This window comes from Lampris incognitus, chromosome 3, assembly GCF_029633865.1.
Source record: "Lampris incognitus isolate fLamInc1 chromosome 3, fLamInc1.hap2, whole genome shotgun sequence".
Lineage (NCBI taxonomy): Eukaryota > Metazoa > Chordata > Actinopteri > Lampriformes > Lampridae > Lampris > Lampris incognitus.
In genome coordinates, this window is record NC_079213.1 from 31065632 (window position 1) to 31087266 (window position 21635).

General features: G+C 50.3%; 1 protein-coding gene across 1 annotated transcript; it reads left to right on the plus strand.

Moving 5' to 3' along the window:
• Window positions 1-1348: 1348 nt before the first annotated feature.
• cdhr5-rs (cadherin-related family member 5, related sequence) lies at window positions 1349-20562 on the plus strand. Its single transcript, XM_056276716.1, has 15 exons — window positions 1349-1457; window positions 1554-1762; window positions 1857-1913; window positions 2499-2591; window positions 2785-2871; window positions 3044-3154; window positions 3374-3544; window positions 11119-11209; window positions 12840-12943; window positions 13525-13725; window positions 13914-14045; window positions 16666-16744; window positions 17120-17278; window positions 18449-18642; window positions 20101-20562. The coding sequence occupies exons 1-15, from the start codon at window positions 1349-1351 to the stop codon at window positions 20560-20562; spliced, it is 2259 nt and encodes a 752-aa protein (XP_056132691.1).
• Window positions 20563-21635: the final 1073 nt, after the last annotated feature.

Genomic DNA, 21635 nt, shown 5'->3' on the forward strand with positions numbered 1-21635 from the left:
GGAGGGTATTAGACCGGGATCCAAAAAAAGCTCCTGTGTGGTGACAGTGTGTGTTGCAGAAGGTCAGGGTTAAAGGGCACGCTGCATTATCACAGGAATAGGCATTTCACTGATGTGATTAGCTCAGCCACCTTGTTAATTAGTCAGTGGTGGGAAGGCTAATGTATCTGCACCATCACCTTTCTGATAAGCTTAGTTTTTAGAAAAGTCAAAACTGATGAAAAACAATTCTGTCCCCCCTGCCCCCCCACACACACACTTTTTCACCCTAATTGTATCCGGCCAATTACCCCACTCTTCCCAGCTGTCCCGATCGCTGCTCTACACAGTAAAATTAACACTCAGGATTTTACTGCGCACCCCCTCTGCCGATCCGGGGAGGGCTGCAGACTACCACATGCTTCCTCTGATACATGTGGAGTCACCAGCTGATTCTTTTCCCCTGACAGTGAGGAGTTTCGCCAGGGGGGTGTAGCGCACGGGAGGATCACATTATTCCCCCAAGCCCACCCCCGCCCCCCGAACAGGCACCCTACCAATAATCACAGGAGACACTAGTGCAGCAACACATATCCACATCCGACTTCCCGCCCGCAGACACAGCCAATTGTGTCTGTACTACTACTACTTTTACTACTTTTCTTTTTATTAATCCCCATGGGGCAAATCGTTCTCTGCATTTAACCCATCCTAGCTGTGTAGCTAGGGGCAGTGGGGCAGCCTCTAGTGCAGCGCCCGGGGACCAACTCCAGGTCGTCTCACCATGTCTCGATCAGAGGCACAGACAGGAGTACTAACCCTAACATGCATGTCTTTTTGATGGTGGGGGAAACCGGAGCACCCGGAAAAAACCCACCGCAGACACGGGGAGAACATGCAAACTCCACACAGAAGACGACCTGGGATGAACCCCAAGGTTGGACAACCCTGGGGTTCGAACCCAGGACTTTCTTGCTGTGAGGCGATAGCACTAACCACTAGTAGGGGTGCCCAACCAAGCCAGAGGCAACACGGGGGGATTCGAACTGGGATGCCCGTGTTGGTAGGCAACGGAATAGACCGTTACGCTACCCGGACGCCCTAAAAGATGTTGTTTTGAGGTTTGAACAGTGCTGACCAAGCAACTCCACCGAGTTAATGTGTCGCTCGTTTCTTTGGTTGATCGTAAGGCGAAGAAACTGGAGGTGGTGGAGAACAGAGGAAGATGCTGAGCCTGTGGAGGCTGCTTTTCTTGCAGTTGACGGTGAAGTTATCCTACCATGTCGTTACAGGTAAGTCACGATTCGAACCAAGATAACGCTTAATCCAGGGAGTGTCCCGCAGCACTGTAGGATAAAGTCTGGGGCACATGGGTCCCATCACATCTCTCATGGGTCCCATCACATCTCTCATGGGTCCCATCACATCTCTCATGGGTCCCATCACATCCCTCATGATCTTTCCTGATAATGCCCACTGTTTGTTTGAGATTCTCAGGCTGCATGCAAGTCGTTGCTTATGGAAAAAAGCCTCACATCTGTTAACCTCAATGACCTTGCTGATTTGTTTCACAGCCAGCCTATGCCTGGGGGGATCCGACATCTTTGCAAAAGTCAGAGAAAACAGCCCCATGGGTCAGTTCGTAGCAAACCTCAGCATCTTTGGGGACCCAGGAGCCAACACCATACGCTTGTGCCTCACCGGAGAGAACGCGGATTGGTTGTTTTTAGAGGGACGGACCATCAGGCTCAACGCCTCCTCTTCAAGGATTCTGGATCGAGAGGTACGACTTCATTCACCGGCTTTGAAAACTGTTTCACATTTTCACACCGCTAATGAACAAAAAAAATCCCAAAAATTCTCCTTGTGTCCCCCAGGTGTATGGCTCGATTCTCATGGCAGAACTGACCTGTTATGAAGATAACGTGAAACGGGTAAGGAAAGAAACAAACAAACAAACAAAGGTACCCCATGACAAAAACCATTATAGTGGGTGTCCGGGTAGCGTGGCGGTCCTTTCCGTTGCCTACCAACACGGGGATCGCTGGTTCGAATCCCTGTGTTACCTCCGGATTGGTCGGGCGTCCCTACAGACACAAATGGCCGCATCTGCAGATGGGAAGCCGGATGTGGGTATGCGTCCTGGTCGCTGCACTAGCGCCTCCTCTGGTCGATCGGGGCGCCTGTTCCGAGGGGGGGGGCGTGATCCTCCCCCGCGTTACGTCCCCCTGGTGAAACTCCTCACTTTCAGGTGAAAAGAAGCGGCTGGTGACTCCACGTGTATGGGAAGAGGTATGTGGTAGTCTGCAGCCCTCCCCGGATCGGCAGAGGGGGTGGAGCACGGACCGGGACGGCTCGGAAGAGTGGGGTAATTGGCTGGATACAATTGGGGAGAAAAAGAGGGGGGGGAGCCCGGGAAAAAAAACTATAGCATTTCTTTAAGTAGTGTATTTCAGAACCATTGGGAACAAAAGAAGCTGTCGTCCTAAAAAGTCATTCTGAACCATTTCTTTCCACAGAGCCAGTACAGAATCATAGTGGAGATACTGAACGAAAATGACAACAAACCTCTCTTCCTCGAGAAGACAATTCAACCGTTTTCCATCAGCGAGGTATAGCAGCCCACTTTCAAAGACAGAGGTTACAATAGTGACAGATCTCCGGCTTGTGTGAAATTGCTAACTAAGACTCCGTCCTGTCATTTTCAACATGGTTATCGCTATTTCCACGTTTGGGTTTGTCAGCACACATTCATTCTTCCCTCGCTGTCAAATGAATCACAATAAGTGTTGCCTCTTCCTCCAGCTCACGGCAGTGAACACTGTGGCCTTCACTGTCAAAGCCACTGATGCAGATGGAGACCTAATCACCTACATCATCGACGAGTCATTGGTAACTTTCAGCCATATTGATTATAGCCATATTGATTATTATAAGCTCTGAATAGGTCATATTAGTGCACGTTTTGGATACTAAATGGTGTCGACAGACTAGCCAATATGAACTTCCTGTGCACAAAATGCTCCAAGATAGATTATTAAGGAGGGGTGTGGTTTCTCCGTAGCCCGACGCAAACTACTTCAGAGTGGATTTGCCAAACAGCGGAAGAGTGGTGCTGGACAAGCCGCTGGACTACGAGACCAAGACCCAGCTGCAGCTGGTCATGCATGCTGTGGTAAATACATGTTAATCCCCTCTCGTTACTCAACAAGGGAGTATTGAGGCCAGAGCACCATGATTAAAGCTGAAGCATATTACTGTGCCACTGCCTGCCTGGTCATCTAGCAGCATGACATTGAGATTCAAGTAAGATGCAATGACAGTGGAGGAGCTTTATTTGTTTAGAAAAGAAGTTGCTGACATTGATCGTGTCATGTTGCGATGAGTCACGCAGGAAAGCAACACCGGGGAGAAGTACAAAACGAGTGTCAACTTGACGGTGAACATCGACGACGGGGATGACCAGTATCCGCAGTTCCTCCCCTGCGTGCCGGCCTCGCGCGATGGGATATTCCCCGTCTGCACGAACCCCGTGTACACGGCCAACATCACGGAGAGAGACCAGGTAACACGGCCCTTCTCTTAAACCAGGGGTGCCCACTACATCGATCACGATCGACCAGTAGATCGCGAAGGCAGTGCTGGTAGATCTCCATGATATTCCAAAAAAACTTTTTTTTTCAAGACATTAGCCTATCATCTGTCCTCCATTTGGCATTTGCCTTTTAATTGACGTAAAGGACGGCCAGTCTGCTGTTGCCTAAAACCAAAGATTCTAGAGCGGAACCTAAAACTTTGTTACATTAGGTTACCATAACAACCAGAGCCCTTCTCTAACGTACCTTGAAGTTCAAATGCCCACAACGTGAGCTAACACAGAACTGCATCGAGCTAGCTAGTTCAACTCTCTTAAAAAAACTCTACTAACAAGTGAAACAAAACAAAAATGAGAGGGGGAGCCGGACCTAGCAAGAAACAAAAAACGTACCATTTCCATGTGGAATGGGAGGAGGACTTTTTTTTCACCATGTCTTATTCCAAATGCGTTTGTCTCATCTGTCAGTCTAGCATTGCTATCCCAAAAAAAGGAAATGTGGAGAGGCACTTTCGAACTGTTCATAAAAACTATGACAATGACTTCCCTCTGAAAAGCGAGCTGAGAAAGAGAAAGGTGAGGGAACTAAAATCGCAGTTAATCGTGCAGCAGTCACTTTTCAAGCAGCCGAATTCAAAGGCAAAGGCAGCCACCGAAGCATCTTTACGGGTGAGTCACTCCATCATTAAGCATAAGACAGCCTTCCAAGATGGAGAGATGATGAAAGAGGCCTTCCTTGAGGCAGCAGATTCGTTGTTTCGGGACTTTAAAAACAAATCCGAAATAATATCTTCAATCAAAGCTCTCCAGTTATCAAGAAATTCTTCACAAGGCGCTGTGAAGTGATGGGCGATGATTTGACAGAGCAGCTTTGGAGGGACATCGTGGACTGCAAGTGTTTTTCACTACAATTGGATGAGTCTACGGACATAAGTGATACGGCCCAATTGTGCATTTTCATTCGGATGGTGTTTCAAGATATGACTGCAAAAGAGGAGCTGTTCACAATACTACCCATGAAGCAACAAACGTGGGGAGAGGAAATTTTTCAGATCTTCAAAAACTTTGTGGATAAAATCCAGCTCCCAGTGTGTAAACTGGTGTCAATCACCACGGACGGTGCGCCTGCTATGGTGAGCCGCTCGAATGGATTTATTGCCAAGTGCAGGGAGGACGATGCTTTCCCCGACTTCCTTAATTACCATTGCATAATACACCAACAAGCATTATGCGCAAAAATGCTAAACATGAAAGAAATCATGGATGTGGCAACCAAAATCGCCTGTTCTATTCGAGCGAGGTCTCTTCAAAGACGGTTGTTTCGTACACATTTGGAAGAGGCCGACTGTAACTACTCTGACTATTGTATTTAGAAATCACGTCAGGACACAGCGCTGTCGCTCGACACAACCTCTCCGTGGCATTCTTTATTTAGACTGACACAGCATCAAAGGCAGACCCGATCAAACAACCCAGAGCCCACAGGCATCACCAATCGATCCCAGCACAATAGAACAGCACCAAATCAAATGCAGCACTGTCGATGTGTGCATACATAACATTCCCCCCCCCCCCCGGCAGGATTTCAAACATGAAAGGTTGACACAAAGTCCTCTAGGTGGCCAGGGCGTAAACGTGTGCGAACAGGTCGCGGGGTGGCCTGAGGCTGGGCAGGCCGAGGTGGGGAGGGAGAAGGCAGGGGAAGCTGAGGCCCAGAAATGTCTGGGGCCCGTGTAGGAGCTGCATGAAGCCCCGGGGCGTCTCGCCATGCTGAGGGAATGGCTATGGTTGTGTCACCAGCTGTGTGTGGCGGAGCTGACACCTTCCGTAGACGACTGGAGTGCCACCGAGTGCCATCGCTGAGGAGGTAAGTGGCTGGGCCCAGCTGACGGGTGACTTGGAGAGGAGAGGACCAGTATGAAGCCATTTTATTGTCCCTGTGGGGCCTGCGGACCCTGACCCAGTCTGACACATTGATGTCTGGCACCCTGGTTCATTTGGACTGGTCAAACCGTTGCTTCATCCGCGTCTGCTGACGAGTGACTGAGGCTCTGACCCCAGAGGGAGGTGCCTGAGGTGTGGAGGGGCGGAGCCTGTCAAGGGGCATGCACAGTTCCCGGCCTAGCATGAGAGAGGCTGGGGAGACGCCTGTGGTCGAGTGCTGTGTGGCCCGATAGTGCAGCAGAGTGTGACGGATGGCCTGCGTGAAAGAGCACCCTTGGGCCATGTGTGCTCTGAGGCCGTTCTTCAGTGACTGGTGAAAACGTTCAACGCCGCCATTGGCCTGGGGGTGGTAGTACGCAGTGCGTATATGACGGATGCCCTTGCTTTCGAGATAAGCAGTGAACTCAGCAGAGACCAGCTGAGGGCCGTTGTCAGTGGTGATGGCCTTTGGGAGGCCCCAGCGAGAGAAAAGAGAGTCCAGGAAGTCGATGATGATCTGTGAGGTCACAGTGCCGGAAGTGGTGAGTTCAGGCCATTTTGAGTGTAGATCGTAGGCGACCACCATGAAGCGTTGGTGGTGGGGAACTCCATGGATCTCACCACAAATGTCCAACTGCAGGTGTTCCCAGGGCTGAGAGGGCCAGGCGAGAGGTTGCAGGGGTGGGGGAGCCTGGTGGCCAGTCTTGCCACTCACAAGGCAGGCAGAACAGTCCTTCACCAGAGCCTCAATATCTCTGTCTATCCCCGGCCACCACACCAGGTCTCGGCAGCGCTGTTTCAGTTTCACAATGCCCAGGTGGCCTTCATGCGCCGTATTCAAAACACGTGCACAGAGAGCAGCTGGGACCACTGTGCAAAACCCACGTGCCACGCAGGTGTCGTTCCAGCAGAAGAGCTCCTGTCTGACTCGGGCGAACGCAGCCAGCTCCTCTGGGACCTTGTGAGGCCAGCCGTTCTGGATGTAGGTGCGGAGCTGGGAGAGGACAGGGTCCTGTTCGGAGGCTGCCCTCAGCTCCTGCAGAGAGACAGTGGCCTGGAGGGGTGTGTGTAGCATTTGGACAATGTCCTTTTCCACACAGTCAGTGTCCGTCTGTGGAGCTGGGGTGGAGACAGAGCGAGAGAGCAGGTCGGCGACAAAATTGTCTCTGCCTGGGGTGAACTGCAGGCTGAAGTTGTACTGGCGGAGGCGGTCAGACCAGCGGTGCAGCCTCAGGGGTTTGTGGCCTGTCCCAGATGTGGACAGCAGCGCTGTCAGGGCCAGGTGATCTGTCCTGAGGGTGAAGGAGTGGCCATAGAGGTAGAGGTGCCACCTTTCACAAGCCCAGATACAGGCTAACGCCTCACGCTCACCCACGGAGTACCGCTGCTCGGTCAGGTTGAGGGCACGGGAGGCGAAGGCAATGGGCTTCTCCACACCGTTCTGGGTTTGAGACAGCATGGCCCCTATCGCTGTGGCTGATGCGTCACAGGTCACAAAGGTGGAGCTGGAGATGTCGAAGTGAGCCAACACTGGTGGTGAAGTCAGTTGAGTCTTGAGATCACGCACAGCGTCACTGCATGCCTTTGACCACACCCATGGCTCGTCCTTACGCAGCAGCTGGCGCAGGGGGGCTGTGGTCGCAGAGTACTGGGGAAGAAACCTCAGGTAGTAACTTGTCATACCCAGGAAGGAGGCGACCTGGGCGGCCGAGCTGGGCTCAGGGAAGGCCTGAATGGCGTCCATGTTGGATTGTAGTGGAGTTACACCGCTCGCTGACAGCCGGAACCCCACGAAGTCGATGGCTGGCACAGAGAGGACACATTTCTCAGCATTGAGAGTTAGCTTGTGCTTGGACAGGGCTGCGAAGACCATGTTAAGGCGCTTGTCGTGGATTTCACTGGTGGGCCCGTGTACCACTATATCGTCCAGATAAATGGCCACGCCCAGTATGCCAGCCAGCACGGAGACCATGATTTTCTGGAAGCAGCTAGGGGCGGAGCTGAGACCGAAAGGCATCCTGGTGTAGCGAAACACTCCTGCATGTGTCACAAAGGCTGTGAGGTTTCGGCTGCTGGGGTGGAGGGGCACCTGTAAGTACCCCTGTCTGAGGTCGAGCTTGGAGAATACCTCAGAGCCATAGAACTGAGCAGTGAGTTCTTCTGAGGTGGGCAGTGGATACTTATCAGGGACAACTGCCTTATTTACTGCACGTAGATCGACGCAGACACGCAGGCCCCCCGACTTCTTCTTAGCCACCACGAGGTTTGAGACCCAAGGTGACGCGTCCACCGGTTCAATGATGCCAGCTTCCAGCAGTTTTTGCAGCTCGGCGGAGACCCCATCACGGAGAGCCAACGGGATGCGGCGCAGTGGTTGGATGACAGATTTCACAGCAGGGTTGAGGAGAGGTTGATGGGTGAAGGCGGAGAGGCAGCCCAGCCCCATAAACAGCGATGGCCACTTCTACTGCCAAGGTGTGGCGACAGTCAGGATTGCTGCCCCCCTTGTGTCTAAGAGGGAGAACCCCAGAGCGGAGAACAGGTCCAGGCCCATCAGGTTGGCCCCACGGCGTGCCACATGAAAAACTGCATTGGGCACCAGCTTGGTTCCATAGCGGACAGTCAGTTGGAGAGAGCCAACCAGATCGATTTTGGAGTCACCATACCCACAGAGGACAGCTGAGGGTGCGGACAGTGGCAGTCAACCGAAAAATTGACTGTAGGTATCAACATTCAAGAGAGACACACTTGCACCGGTGTCCAACAGCAGGGGGATGCACACATCATTAATGTTGACTGTGCATGATTTGAATGACACTGGCCCAGAGTTCACCTTGTGAATGACTGCGGTTGAAGACTGGGGGGTGTGGCCCTCTGACCCAGCCGGGGAAGATCGACAGACGTTGGCAAAGTGATTGTGCTTACCGCAGCTACGGCATGTCTGGCCACGGGCAGGGCAGTTCTGAGCCCTTGAAACATGAGACCGAGACCCACAGTTACCACAGGACTGTTGAGGGCGGGGCCGAGAACGCCGTCGTTGCAGTTGCAAGACGTCCCCAGTGGAGTCGGCGCCCGCCTCGCTCTGGTTGGGTTGCGTCCCGAGGGGCAGCCGTGAGTAGAGGGAGGAGTCGTTGGCAGCTTGACTGGAGGTGGCCACTTGCTGTGTATTTAGCATAGCAGCACACTCAGCTGCTCCCTCATCCTGTTGTGCGATGGTAATTGCTCTGGACAGCAGCAGATCGTCTTTTTCCAGCTGGAGAGTCTCACGCACCTTTGCGTTGTTGGTGTGTTCGATTAGCTGGTCGCGAACCATCTCGTCCTGAAGCGCGCCAAACTTGCATGAGCTAGCTAGCCCTCGCAAAATAGCTACGTACTGCCGCACAGACTCACCAGGCAGTTGGTGTCGCTGACGGAATATAAATCGCCGAAGGAGGGCACTCTGTGGAGCAGCGAAATGGGTGCTCATAAGTCCCACAGCTTCGGCAAAGCTTGTGACGTTCCCCAGAGACCCGAGCACACGATGACCCTCTGCTCCCAAGCAGTGTAGCAACAGAGCTGTCTTCCTAGCCTGGCTCACGTCGTCGAGCCCTGAGGCGATGATGTAATTTTCAAAACTATGTAGCGAGCGAGTCCATGGTACCGGAGGCTCGCCAGGTAATGCCAGGAAGGGGGCAGGTGGTGGGAGAGAGATATCAGCCATCCTCGTCGCCAATATTGTATTTAGAAATCACGTCAGGACACAGCGCTGTCGCTCGACACAACCTCTCCGTGGCATTCTTTATTTAGACTGACACAGCATCAAAGGCAGACCCGATCAAACAACCCAGAGCCCGCAGGCATCACCAATCGATCCCAGCACAATAGAACAGCACCAAATCAAATGCAGCACTGTCGATGTGTGCATACATAACACTGACCTCTTGCTACACACTGACGTGAGATAGCTTAGTAGAGGGAGATTCTTGCAGAGATTTCGAGAGCTCTGTCCAGAGATTAAGGAGTTTCTCCTTATCACTAAACATGCGAAACACAAGCAATTTAAGGACAATCAGTGGCTGCTAGAATTGGCGTTTTTAACTGATTTAACCAACATGTTGAACGAGCTTAATTTAGAGCTGCAAGGAAAAGACAAAAGCGTGGTAAACATGATCAGCTCAGTTAACGCTTTCAAACGGAAAATGCAACTTCTGTCCTCAAAGTTGCAGCGCCGTGATTTGGGAAACTTCCGAAACCTCGCAGCAGAGCTGGAGAAGCAAGGGAGGGCGTGTGCACAACTTGACAGTGCACGCTACACAGAGCAGATTGAAAATGTCCGGTCAGACTTTGACAAACGGTTTCAAGACTTTGCTTTGCTTGAGCCAATCGCTACATTTATATGCTACCCATTTGGGGAAGATAGAGAGGTGGATTCCCTTGCCTCAAAAATGGCAACACTGTTTCACCTGAACTCATCTGCAGTGAAGGATGAGATGCTGACAGTACAGGCTGACATTCAGCTTAAGTCCAGGGCACATGGAGAGTTTTGGAACTTACTTACAGAGGACAAGTACCCAAACATGAGGAAATGCGCAACCTCCTTGACGGCATTATTCGGCTCTACTTATTTGTGTGAGTCAGCCTTTTCTCACATGAAGATTATCAAGTCCAAATACCGTTCCACCATGACAGATGATCATTTGGAGGCCTGCTTGAGGCTGGCTACCAGCAGCTACTGTCCAAACTATGCAACCCTGTCTGACTCCCTCCAGTGCAAGTCATCCTCAGAGTAGAGAGGTAGAGATCACAAATCTATTTACCACAGCTGTAAAGGTTCATGCAGTGATGCAATTTCAACATAGTGTAGTAGCAAATGCTTGGTATGATTATTGCCTGTGTAAGGTTCAATATAAATGCAAATCCATTGCAATACTGTATATGTAACACAACATGTATATAAATACAAACACTGCATATAAATGTTCATATTTATGTAAAACATGTATTGAGTATTTTTATTGTTATTATTATTTTTAATATGAGTAGATCATTTTGACCTGGTCATTTTAAAAGTAGCTCACGAGTCAAAAAATTGTGGGCACCCCTGTCTTAAACCATTCTGCCACCTCGGGCCAAATCCCAGATAGCAAAATTGCTGTGGCCCGCACCCGTCCCACACCTGACTTTCATCTTTCTTTCATCTGGCCAACATACCGCGTGGAATGATGGCACCTGGGCGGTCCGCTCCTGTTTGCCAGATCTGGGCCAGAACCAAGCCATAGCAATGCCGCATGTGCCAAATATTTGCTGAAGGTGGCCCATATTTTTTTTGTGATATCCGGGCCATATTCACCATTTACCACACGGGCCACTTCAGGGTCACGTCCAGATCACATGTTGCCGAGAGCACCACATCTTTGCCAAAAAAGGCCCACATTTGATTTGGCATATTTGGGCCATATTTGCTGTTATACATGTGGGCCACTTCAGGCTCACATCCATTTTATCAGGGCCAGAAGAAGACCATCAGTGCCGCACCAGTGCCTGAAGTGGCCCACATCCGGATGCTATCTGGGATGGCTGGGGAAAGATTTGTTAGACACTGGTCTGAACTCGAACGGGGGCAATTTCATTTTCTGTTCCAGGACATGGTTCTGCAGTTTTCCCCTGGTCCTGTACATGCAGAGGACGGAGACCGAGGCCTCGTCACTCCTCTCATCTATACCATTCTTTCAGGTGAGGCCGAGCGCTAACGGTCCTTTTGAGAACCGTGAACAGTATGAAGAGCATCTCTGATTGGTGTTGTGAGTGAACTCTGGGATGCTTAAAGGACAATTCCGTGATTTTATCATTTTACTCACTGGCTTTGTTTTGGAGAATTTGGAGATGGGATCACTGCTGGACTCAGCTTTACGATGGCGTCTTACGGGGCCTCAGATCATGAGCATCAGATATGCTTCAACAAGTCCAGTATAACCCAGTTATACAAACCACATATTTGGAAGTGAAAACTAAAGTGTAGGTTAAAGTTAATACCCACTGGGGCATCCAGGCAGTGGCGGATCTAGAGATTTTTTCCTGGGGTGGCAAAGGGGTGGCAAGACTGTGTCCCAGAGGTGGCAGCTGCCACCCCGTAGATCCATGCATGTGAGGGGGAGGGGGATTCTAAATCGGCGACTTCTGTTTGAGATGAGCTTGGTGCGGGTCTCATTGACCTTCGCCATGCATGTACATAAAATATCCTTTAAAAACATATTATCTGATTTATAAATGGGGTGGCAAGACTGTGTCCCAGAGGTGGCAGCTGCCACCCCTTGCCACTCCGTAGATCCGCGCCTGCGTCCAGGTAGCGGTCTATTCCATTGCCTACCAACACGGGGATCGCCAGCTCAAATCCCCGTGTTACCTCTGGCTTGGTCGGGCATCCCTGCAGACACAATTAGCCGTGTCTGCGGGTGGGAAGCCAGATGCGGGTATCTGTCCTGGTCGCTGCACTAGCGCCTCCTCTGGTCGATCAGGACGCCTGTTCAGGGTGGAGGGGGGATCTGGGTAGAATAGTGTGATCCTCCCACATGCTACGTCCCCCTGGTGAAACTCCTCACTGCCAGGTGAAAAGAAGCGGCTGGCAACTCCACATGTATGGGAGGAGGCATGTGGTAGTCTGCAGCCCTCCCCGGACCGGCAGAGGGGGCGGAGCAGTGACCGCGACGGCTTGGAAGAGTGGGGTAATTGGTCAAGTACAACTGGGGAGAAAAGGGGGGGGAGTTAATACCCGAGTGCTGAGCTACCTCCTGGTTCAACTTCTGGGAGTGACTGGCCTGGACTAACATAGACAGTAGTAATCATGGATAACTACCCAGCCAGGGCAGTAGTGAAGTCATAGATAATGGGAAGTCATGTACAGTCTGCCTGAGGTACTGGGGGGGGGGTCGTTGTTGTTGTTGAAATGACAGGTTTAAGAGTCCTCTTCTGTTGCCCAGTAAGACGCTGTTGTGAAGCTGTGTCTAGTCAAGTTATTTATTTGTACAGCCCAATATCACAAATTACAGATTTGTCCAGCGGTGGTCCCGTGTTCAAAATCTCCAAAAAGAAGCCGGTGAGAAGAACGATATCAGAACTGATACACAAGATGGCGAAAACCATGGAAATAAGACCCGGGTTGTAAAAATATTAGCTTTAAGATGGTTTGCTAAACCTCGGACCCCTGGTAACTCATTGTGGCAGTGTTACGCAGGTTCGAATTATATTGCACATTCATTTTATTTTTTTATTCAAGATTTCTTTCAACTCTTTTAATCTTTTGGAGTACACCTTTATAAAAACACAATGTTTGAGTGTTTACGGGAAGGTCTATTTGACCCACTAGGTGCTGATGGGAAATTCGCTATAGACAACCAAACGGGAGAGATCACCTTAACCACACCTGTGGGCGACAGACATCAGACACCAACGTTCACGCTACACGTCATGGTAACCCAACGCTCTTCTCTTTAATCATCACCAGGCTGGGGGTAACGTAGCGGTCTATTCCGTTACCTACCGACACGGGGATCGCCGGTTCGAATCCCCGTGTCACCTCCGGCTCGGGCGGGCGTCCCTACAGACGCAATTGGCCGTGTCTGCGGGTGGGAAGCCGGATCCTGGTCACTGCACTAGCGCCTCCTCTGGTCGGTCGGGCGCCTGTTCGGGAGGGAAAGGGGGAACTGGGGGGGAATAGCGTGATCCTCCCACGTGCTACATCCCCCCTGGTGAAACTCCTCACTGTCAGGTGAAGAGAAGCGGCTGGCGACTCCACATGTATCTGAGGAGGCATGTGGTAGTCTGCAGCCCTCCCTGGATCGGCAGAAGGGGGTGGAGCAGCAACCGGGACGGCTCGGAAGAGTGGGGTAATTGGCCGGATACAACTGGGGGGAAAAGGGGAAAATCCAAAAAATAAATAGATAAATATTCGCGAGGTTTGCACGAGAGAAAGTAAAACAACTTCAACGCTGTGTCCAACACGCTTGTGTCCAACATGCTTGTGTCCAACACGCTTGTGTCCAACTCTGCAGGCGTCTCAGCTGAACGACCCCATGAAGTACAGCGTGGCGATGGTGGTGGTGAGAGTGCTGGCAGAGAACGCCTTCCCTCCTGCCTTCAACAGAACCATCTACAAGGGCTTCGTCACCCAGAGCACCAGCCCCGCCACTATTGTCACCACCTACGGCAACCAAGTGCTCCTTATTCAGGCCATGGACAGGGACTTCAAAAACGTAAGAGCAGACACATAACGGGCCGCATTTTACCGAAGGTGAAACTCTTGGTTAAGCCTCTGATCGGCAGCTTGGCCACTTCCTGAAATAGAGAATGTCCCCCGACGCATTTCCTGTCATTCATTGTGTAGGACAAGGAAGCTAAGGGCATGCACTCTTGTCTCATTACACCACCTCCTCATTTGTAGGGGGTTAATCCAAAAATGCATTATTCCCTCCACCCCTTGTCGGTCAGTGAAGGACTGTACCGGATCACCCAGGATGGAGTTCTGGTCGCAAGGACGGACCGCCTACGAGCCTTTGACAGGCACATCTTTCAGGTGACACTGCTACTTTTACTGTCACTGTCAACAGTATTAGTAATAACAACGGCAACGACAGTTATAACCTGTGGAGGAAGAAGTACTCAGCCCTTATACTTAATTAAAAGTAGAAATACCCTAGGGGGGCATCCAGGTGGCGTGGTGGTCTATTCAGTTGCCTACCAATACAGGGATCGCCGGTTTGAACCTCCGTGTTACCTCCGGCTTGGTCGGGCATCCTTACAGATACAATTGGCTGTGTCTGCGGGTGGGGAGCCGGATGTGGGTATGTGTCCTGCTCGCTGCACTAGCGCCTCCTCTGTTCGGTCAGGGGGCCAGTTCAGGGAGGAGGGGGAACTGGGGGGGGGGGTAGCGTGATCCTCCCACATGCTACGTCCCCCTGGTGAAACTCCTCACTGTCAGGTGAAAAGAAGCGGCTGGCGACTCCACATGTATGGGAGGAGGCATATGGTAGTCTGCAGCCCTCCCTGGATTGGCAGAGGTGGTGGAGCAGCGACTGGGACGGCTCGGAAGGTGGGGTAGTTGGCCAAGTACAATTGAGGAGAAAAAGTATAAATACCCTAACACAAAATTACACTAGGGATAGTGAAAGTACAGCTTAAACTAGTTGCCCTTAAATGTATTTTAAGCTTTAAAAGTAGAAGTACTTGCCATACTCAGTGCACTCGTATAACCGAGTATATAATATGACTTTAAGTGTTACTACTGTTCCATAATTTAAGCTTACCAAGAAAAAATAGTTTAGGTGGCGTCCCCCGCAACCCTGAGAGCAGGATAAGCGGTTCAGATAATGAATGGATGGATGGATGGATGGATGGATGGATGGATGGATGGATGGATGGATGGACGGACGGATGGATGGATAGTAATTTACAAGGATATAGACCTCATAAATCATCGGTGAGTGATCCTAACTCAGCAGTCTTTTTTAGATGTCTGATAAATCCATTCTTAACCCTGTGATCCAGCTCTAATAATTTTAAAAAAATCCTCTTCTGAACAGTGCAGACTCTGTAAATCAGAATGAAAACGGTTTTTCTCCAATTTGTCAGAAACACTGATTAAGCATAAAAATATTGCTGATAACCCCTTCAGAAAACTTAAATGAACTGCCTGACTGATTCAGTGGACTCCTGCTTTTTATATGATGGATAGATAGATAGATAGATAGATAGATAGATAGATAGATAGATAGATAGATAGATAGATAGATGCTATGTTTATATCCTGTTTAAAACTGTTAGAAATGTAGTAGGTAAAACGTGCAGTGTCCAAAAATTCCATATACTTACCAAGTACAGATAGTTGAAAATATACTTAGTATATACTTTGTTAGTATACTAGCAGAGTACTGTTTTATACATATATAGCAGGAAAACCCCACTATATATATATATATATATATATATATATATATATATATATATATATTACAGCTTTAGAAACACTTATTCAACAAGGCTCAGTAATTCTTTACAATGTAGTACAATTAAGAGTAATGATGGAAAAATGAAATAAATACTGCGGTCAAACAAACGGTAGAAGTAGTATTCTGGGAATGCAGTACCAGCGTTAAAGCATCACACACCCGTTGCATCGCTGTTTTACCCACTGTCATGGTCTCCTCTATTCGGTATCGGTCACGGTCACGGTCTCCTCTATTCGGTATCGGTCATGGTCACGGTCTCCTCTATTCGGTATCGGTCACGGTCACAGTCTTCTCTATTCGGTATCGGTCATGGTCATGGTCTCCTCTATTCGGTATCGGTCACGGTCACAGTCTTCTCTATTCGGTATCGGTCATGGTCACGGTCTCCTCTATTCGGTATCGGTCATGGTCACGGTCTCCTCTATTCGGTATCGGTCACGGTCACGGTCTTCTCTATTCGCTATCGGTCATGGTCACGGTCTCCTCTATTCGGTATTGGTCACGGTCATGGTCTCCTCTATTCGGTCTCGGTCCCGGTCACGGTCACAGTCTCCTCTTGGATATTCTACCGTTTATCGTGTGGTTATATGGGACTATCATGAAATGGTGGCTTGGGAAACATCACATATGATGAGAATTTAAAAAGAGAGAGGGGGTGCAATAAAGGTCCATAAATAATTCATTGGTACCCGCGTTTACATGGGAACCCATATAAGACCCAGCCACACGCTTTATTAGTGAAATTGTGAATTATCAGCACGGCTATGATCCTGGGACAAATGAACAACATATGAAGGAGAAATAACTAACGTTAATCTGTTATCGGAGAACTATGAGAGGTAATTATATCAAACTACAGTGAAACTGTGAAAGAACGAGACGAGGCGAGGTAACATCTGTAATCGTTTGGCCATTGTTTCTAAAGACGGGGGCTGTCTCATGCTGTTTATTTGTCCCTGAATGTAAACAGCCCAGTCCAAGCAGAATGGATTTAGGATTAGAATTAAATCCTTTCTGCGAGAGTCAACATCCTACCCGTTCGGTTCATCAGGTAGCAGTAGGTCGCACTAGCAGGATTTCAAGTCTGTCCAGGATAAAAGGTTAGCGTGAGTTGGTGGATTACGTCTAAATGAGATGCTGGTCATCAAAACTTGCGCGAGTCCCCCTGAATGTGTCGTGTACCTGCAGGCTGTGGCCAGGGATGCCGACTCGGGCGAGGTGGTCACCGCTTCGGTGGACATTGAGGTGCTGCAGAGGGGCCAACCAGGTGAGCATGAAGCCATGGAAGACGCAACAGGAGGGCCAAGCAACCCCCCCCCCAAAAAAAAGATGCTTTCTGTTCTTTCACACAGTTATTATTACATTGCTTGCAAGAAAACCACGTTTTGCACTCTTCAACATGAAATGACTTCCAAATGGTACAAATCACAATTTAACCCACTGTTGGAAACACTGGTTGGGCGGCAGATAGGTGTATGTGGTAATATAGTATAGCAGCCCTGAGCGGGACGTGAGGACACCCAGAGGTCTTCTGTACTTGTGGGCTTTGATTGTGACCATAGGCTTATCTGTCCAGTTGAAGGACAATAGTCTTCCAGGTAATCAGATCAGATCCATTATCTCTAACTTTATCCGTGCTCAGCACCATTCACCCTAGTCCATGATAGCATGCAAAGGCTTGAAGAGATAAGCAGCAGGACCACTGACAAGTTTGGGGATGAATATGAAGCTGTCCGAATTTCAAATCTCAGCCTGACTGTTCCCTCTCATGAAAAGACCACAGAGGCTGTCAGGGAGAAATGTCAGTGGTCCCCCGTTCATTGATTCATAAAGCTAAGGGTCAAGGTATGTCATATATATGTAAGGTCAACCAATGTAGCGAATTGACGGGGCAGCCAAGAACCAAACCCGGGTAGGCCGTACCTAGGGCAACTGCGCTAACAGGTCAACTAAAGAGTCCAACCCGTTAGCCAAGGGCTAGCAAGTCTAGTCATTCGTGGTCATTACACTACCCCCCCCCTTTGGGAAAGGTGTCCTTAAGCTTCAGCATACCAGCTCCCTCATGCCTTTGGGCGTATGCGCTTCCGATTGATTGCCTCACGGTCCACCATTCCACTTCTGACAACAATGTAGTGAGTTCAGGCATAGTCAGGACTCCGCTGCAGCCAAGAATTGAACCCGGCCCAGATAACAAAATTGTTGTGGCCCGGACCTGTCCAACACCCGACACTTTGATCCCACCCATATACCCCATGGAATGATGGCACTTGAACGGTCCGCTCCTGTTTGCCAGATCTGGGCCAGAACCAAGCCATAGTAATGCCACATGTGCCACATATTTGCCAGAGGTGGCCCATATTGGTTTTGTGATATTTGGGCCATATTCACCATTTACCACACGGACCCCTTCAGGGTCACAACCAGATTACATGTTGCCCAGAGCGCCGCATCTTTGCCAGAAAAGGCCCGCATTTGATTTGGCATATTTGGGCCAAATTTGCTATTATACAAGTGGGCCACTTCAGGCTCACATCCATTTTGTCAGGGCCAGAAGAAGGCCATCAGTGCCGCATCATTGCCTGAAGTGGCCCACATCCGGGTGCTATCTGGGGTATAGCCTGGACCACGGATGACTGTGCTAACCGTCAACTAAAGGGTCTGACCCTTGGCGGCACGGTGAAGCAGTGGTTAACATTGTCGCCTCACAGCAAGAAGGTCCTGAGTTCGAACCCCGGGGTTGTCCAACCTTGGGGGTCATCCCAGGTCCCCCTCTGTGTGGAGTTTGCATGTTCTCCCCATGTCACGGTGTGGATGGTAGGATGAGTGGACCACTGGATAGCTACAGACAGCTATAGTGAATTCAACAGAGAAATATGACTGATTCACACGGTAACTTGACTTTTGACATTAACCCCTTTCCTCCATCGGTCTGTCTGTCTGTCTGTCTGTCTGTCTGTCTCTGCCATGACAGTTCCCAAGAGTCCATTCACAGAGGAGCACCTCTTTGGGGACATGGACACGAGGCTGGCTGGAGGAGTCGCGGGCATTGCCTTGCTGTTCTTGGTGGTGGCGTTGTTTCTGATATTTCAGCTGGTCAGGAGTAGGAGAGGCAGACGGGACCCGGACAACCAAGGCGCTGTCGCCCTGGGAAAGCATCCAAATGTGGTAAGGGCTGCTGAACATACCCAGGGGTGAACACAATCTTTTTCCCCTTGCAGATGTATGGATGTAACGCCAGAGCAAGAAGCAAAAAAGAGAAACCAAATAAATGAAGACTGTTGATAAAGAAGCTAAAAGCCGACAATGTTTGATTCACCGGAAGTTAGAAACCACTTGGGGGCTTTTAATGAGACAGTATCTGTGGAGTCAGTGCTTGGTATTCAACAAGACTTATTTACACTGTTTGCTAAGTGCATGGTAGAAGAATCACTGGGGCATCTGGGTAGTGTAGTGGTTTATTCTGTTGTCTAGCAACATGGGGATCGCTGGTTCGAATCCCCGTGTTACCTCCAGCGTGGTCGGGCGTCCCTACAAACACAATTGGCCTTGTCTGTGGGTGGGGAGCTGGATATGGGTATGTGTCCTGGTCGCTGCACTAGCGCCTCCTCTGGTCGGTCGGGGCGCCTGTTCGGAGGGGGGGGGGGACTGGGGGGAATAGTGTGATCCTCCCATGCGCTACATCCCCTTGGTGAAACTCCTCACTGTCAGGTGAAAAGGAGCGGCTGGTGACTCCACATGTATCAGAGGAGGCATGTGGTAGTCTGCAGCCCTCCCCCGATCGGCAGAGGGGGTGCAGCAGCAACCAGGACGGCTCGAAAGAGTGGGGTAATTAGCCAGATACAATTGGGGAGAAAAGGGGGGAAAATCCAAAAAGAAGAAATAAAAATCACCCTTTTATTTATGTAGAGAAGAAGAAAGGCTCACCTGCACAGCCAGGCAGGTTACAGAGTGTGCTAAAAGCACCATCGGCGTAGGACAAGGGACAAACCACGTAGGTGGCCACGGCAAAGTCATTCAAACTACGATTTTAACCTCTGTGACTTCTGAACCTTCTCCCATCAGAATGCAAAGCTATTTCATGCTGAACTCACAAAACATTCATAGTTTTAAAAAAAAAGCTTAAAAAGAGTATATGAGCTACTCTTTCTACTCTCTTCATCCCTGCATGTGTCCTCCGCTAATGCCGCTTAAGTAGAGCTTAAAGTGGTATAAGATGGTGAGTTTGCTCTTCTCCATGCTCTTCTGTCCCGTCTGTGTCTCGGTGACGTGGTGGTCATGACAGCGTTGTGCATCCCCGTGTCCCTGTGCTCCACTTCCGTTGCATCATCATGCTAATGGAAGCGCTCTTGTGGTCCTCTGTGACTTGGTGGTTCTGTGTGTCGTGCGTGATGCGAACAACCTTCGCCTCCCTTCAACGGTGCCGTAGTGGCACCACTGTGTGTAGCGCCCAGCTGTAGATGCAGCCGTGTGCCAGGCAGATGTGGGCATAGGAGCCACGCCTCCGTACTGTAGCGCATACCGCACGAGTATCTAAGTGGGTACACAGCAAATCACGATAAAACCAAGCCCAACTCGTGTTACCTCTCCTAAATCCTAAATGCCCCCTCTTTCCGTGATTGACAGGTGAGCTCGGGCCAACCCGAGTACTTGACAGAGGAGATGTCCTACAGCAATGAGGCGTTCATCGGCGAGTACGTGTCCTCTCGCTCCGGAAGCCTTCACGGCAGACACGGGGTCTACACCAGGAAGCAGTCCCTACCCGCCGCCCTGTTGCACCCCCCCGGCAGGGATGAGCGAGGCGGTTCGAGGCCCTCGGGTGGTGCCTTGCACTTTCCAGTTATGCCGGAGCCACCGCCACTGTCCAGAGGCTCAGCATCATCCCTCCAGTCCCGTGACGTCACGTCTGAGGAGGCCGGTCATAGCCAGGGCCCCGTGGTGAAGGACGCGCCACTGGTCGGTGTCAGAGAGGAGTCGGAGATGGAAACCGAGTGCTCACCCGCAGTGAAACAGGAGTCACACTCAGTTCAGGGACAGACGGAAGGGACGTCAACGGATACTGGCGATGACGGTGGGGATAGAGTATAGTGAAGGCATCAGGGGGAGATGTGAAAAGACACAAAAGAACAGAAGACAAAGTAATAAAGCAGGATGGAGATGGAGAGAGTCCTTGCTGATCGAGACGTTTCTGAGATCTGTGTCTCTCATGAGGCAGCGAAACGGAAACTTCAGGCAACTCCCCAAGGTAACCAGCCAACAGGGAGGGGGAAAGGAGACATCAAATGACTTTTTTCTTTAATTATTTTCTGGCATTTTCCGCGTTAGTTGACAGCGACAGTAGAGAGAGATAGGAGAGAGGGAGAGGGGGTGACATGCAGCAAAGGGACGGGGCTGGATTCGGACCCAGGGCGCTGCTGTAAGGACTCAGCCTTGATATGCGGTATGTGCTCTACCAGGTGAGCCACAGGTGAGCCACCAGGTGAGCCACCTGGCGAGCCACCAGGGCGCCACCAGGTGAGTCACCTGGCGAGCCACGTGGCGAGCCACCGGGGCGCCACCAGGGGAGCCACCTGGCGAGCCACCGGGGCGCCCCGAATGCTTTGTTCAAAAAGAAACAACCCCTCTGAATCCAATCGATGACCGAACCTTCCACGTAAACAACTGACAGCTGCAACCAACCGATACCTCGCAAATAATTCAGTTTGAACCTGATGAACTTTGACGACTTCCCAGAGGTCCACCTTCAGACACGGTCGAGCCAACAAAACTTTGCAGACTGAATTTTCTTCTTCATCTACAATTTTTTTTTTTACCTAACCAAATGCAGGGAGCCAAAATTGAGTATTTTGATGGATTAGGATTACTAGGCATATTGGAACAGTAAACTTGTGTCTTCTATGATTACCTATAAAACCTTTGGCCTTACAGGAAAAGTCAAGTGAGGGGTGGTGAACACTTCCAACCCGGAACAGACCCAAAGACTCTGGGAGAAGGAGCGTTTCTTCAGTTAGCTTACTTTACCATTGCTTGTCATGCAGACACCCAGATTGGTTGCATCTTAATATTTTTTTTGGGGGGGGTTCTCCCCTTTTCTCCCCAGTTGCATCCGGCGAATTTCCCCACTCTCCCGACCCAGATAGCATCCGGATGTGGGCCACTTC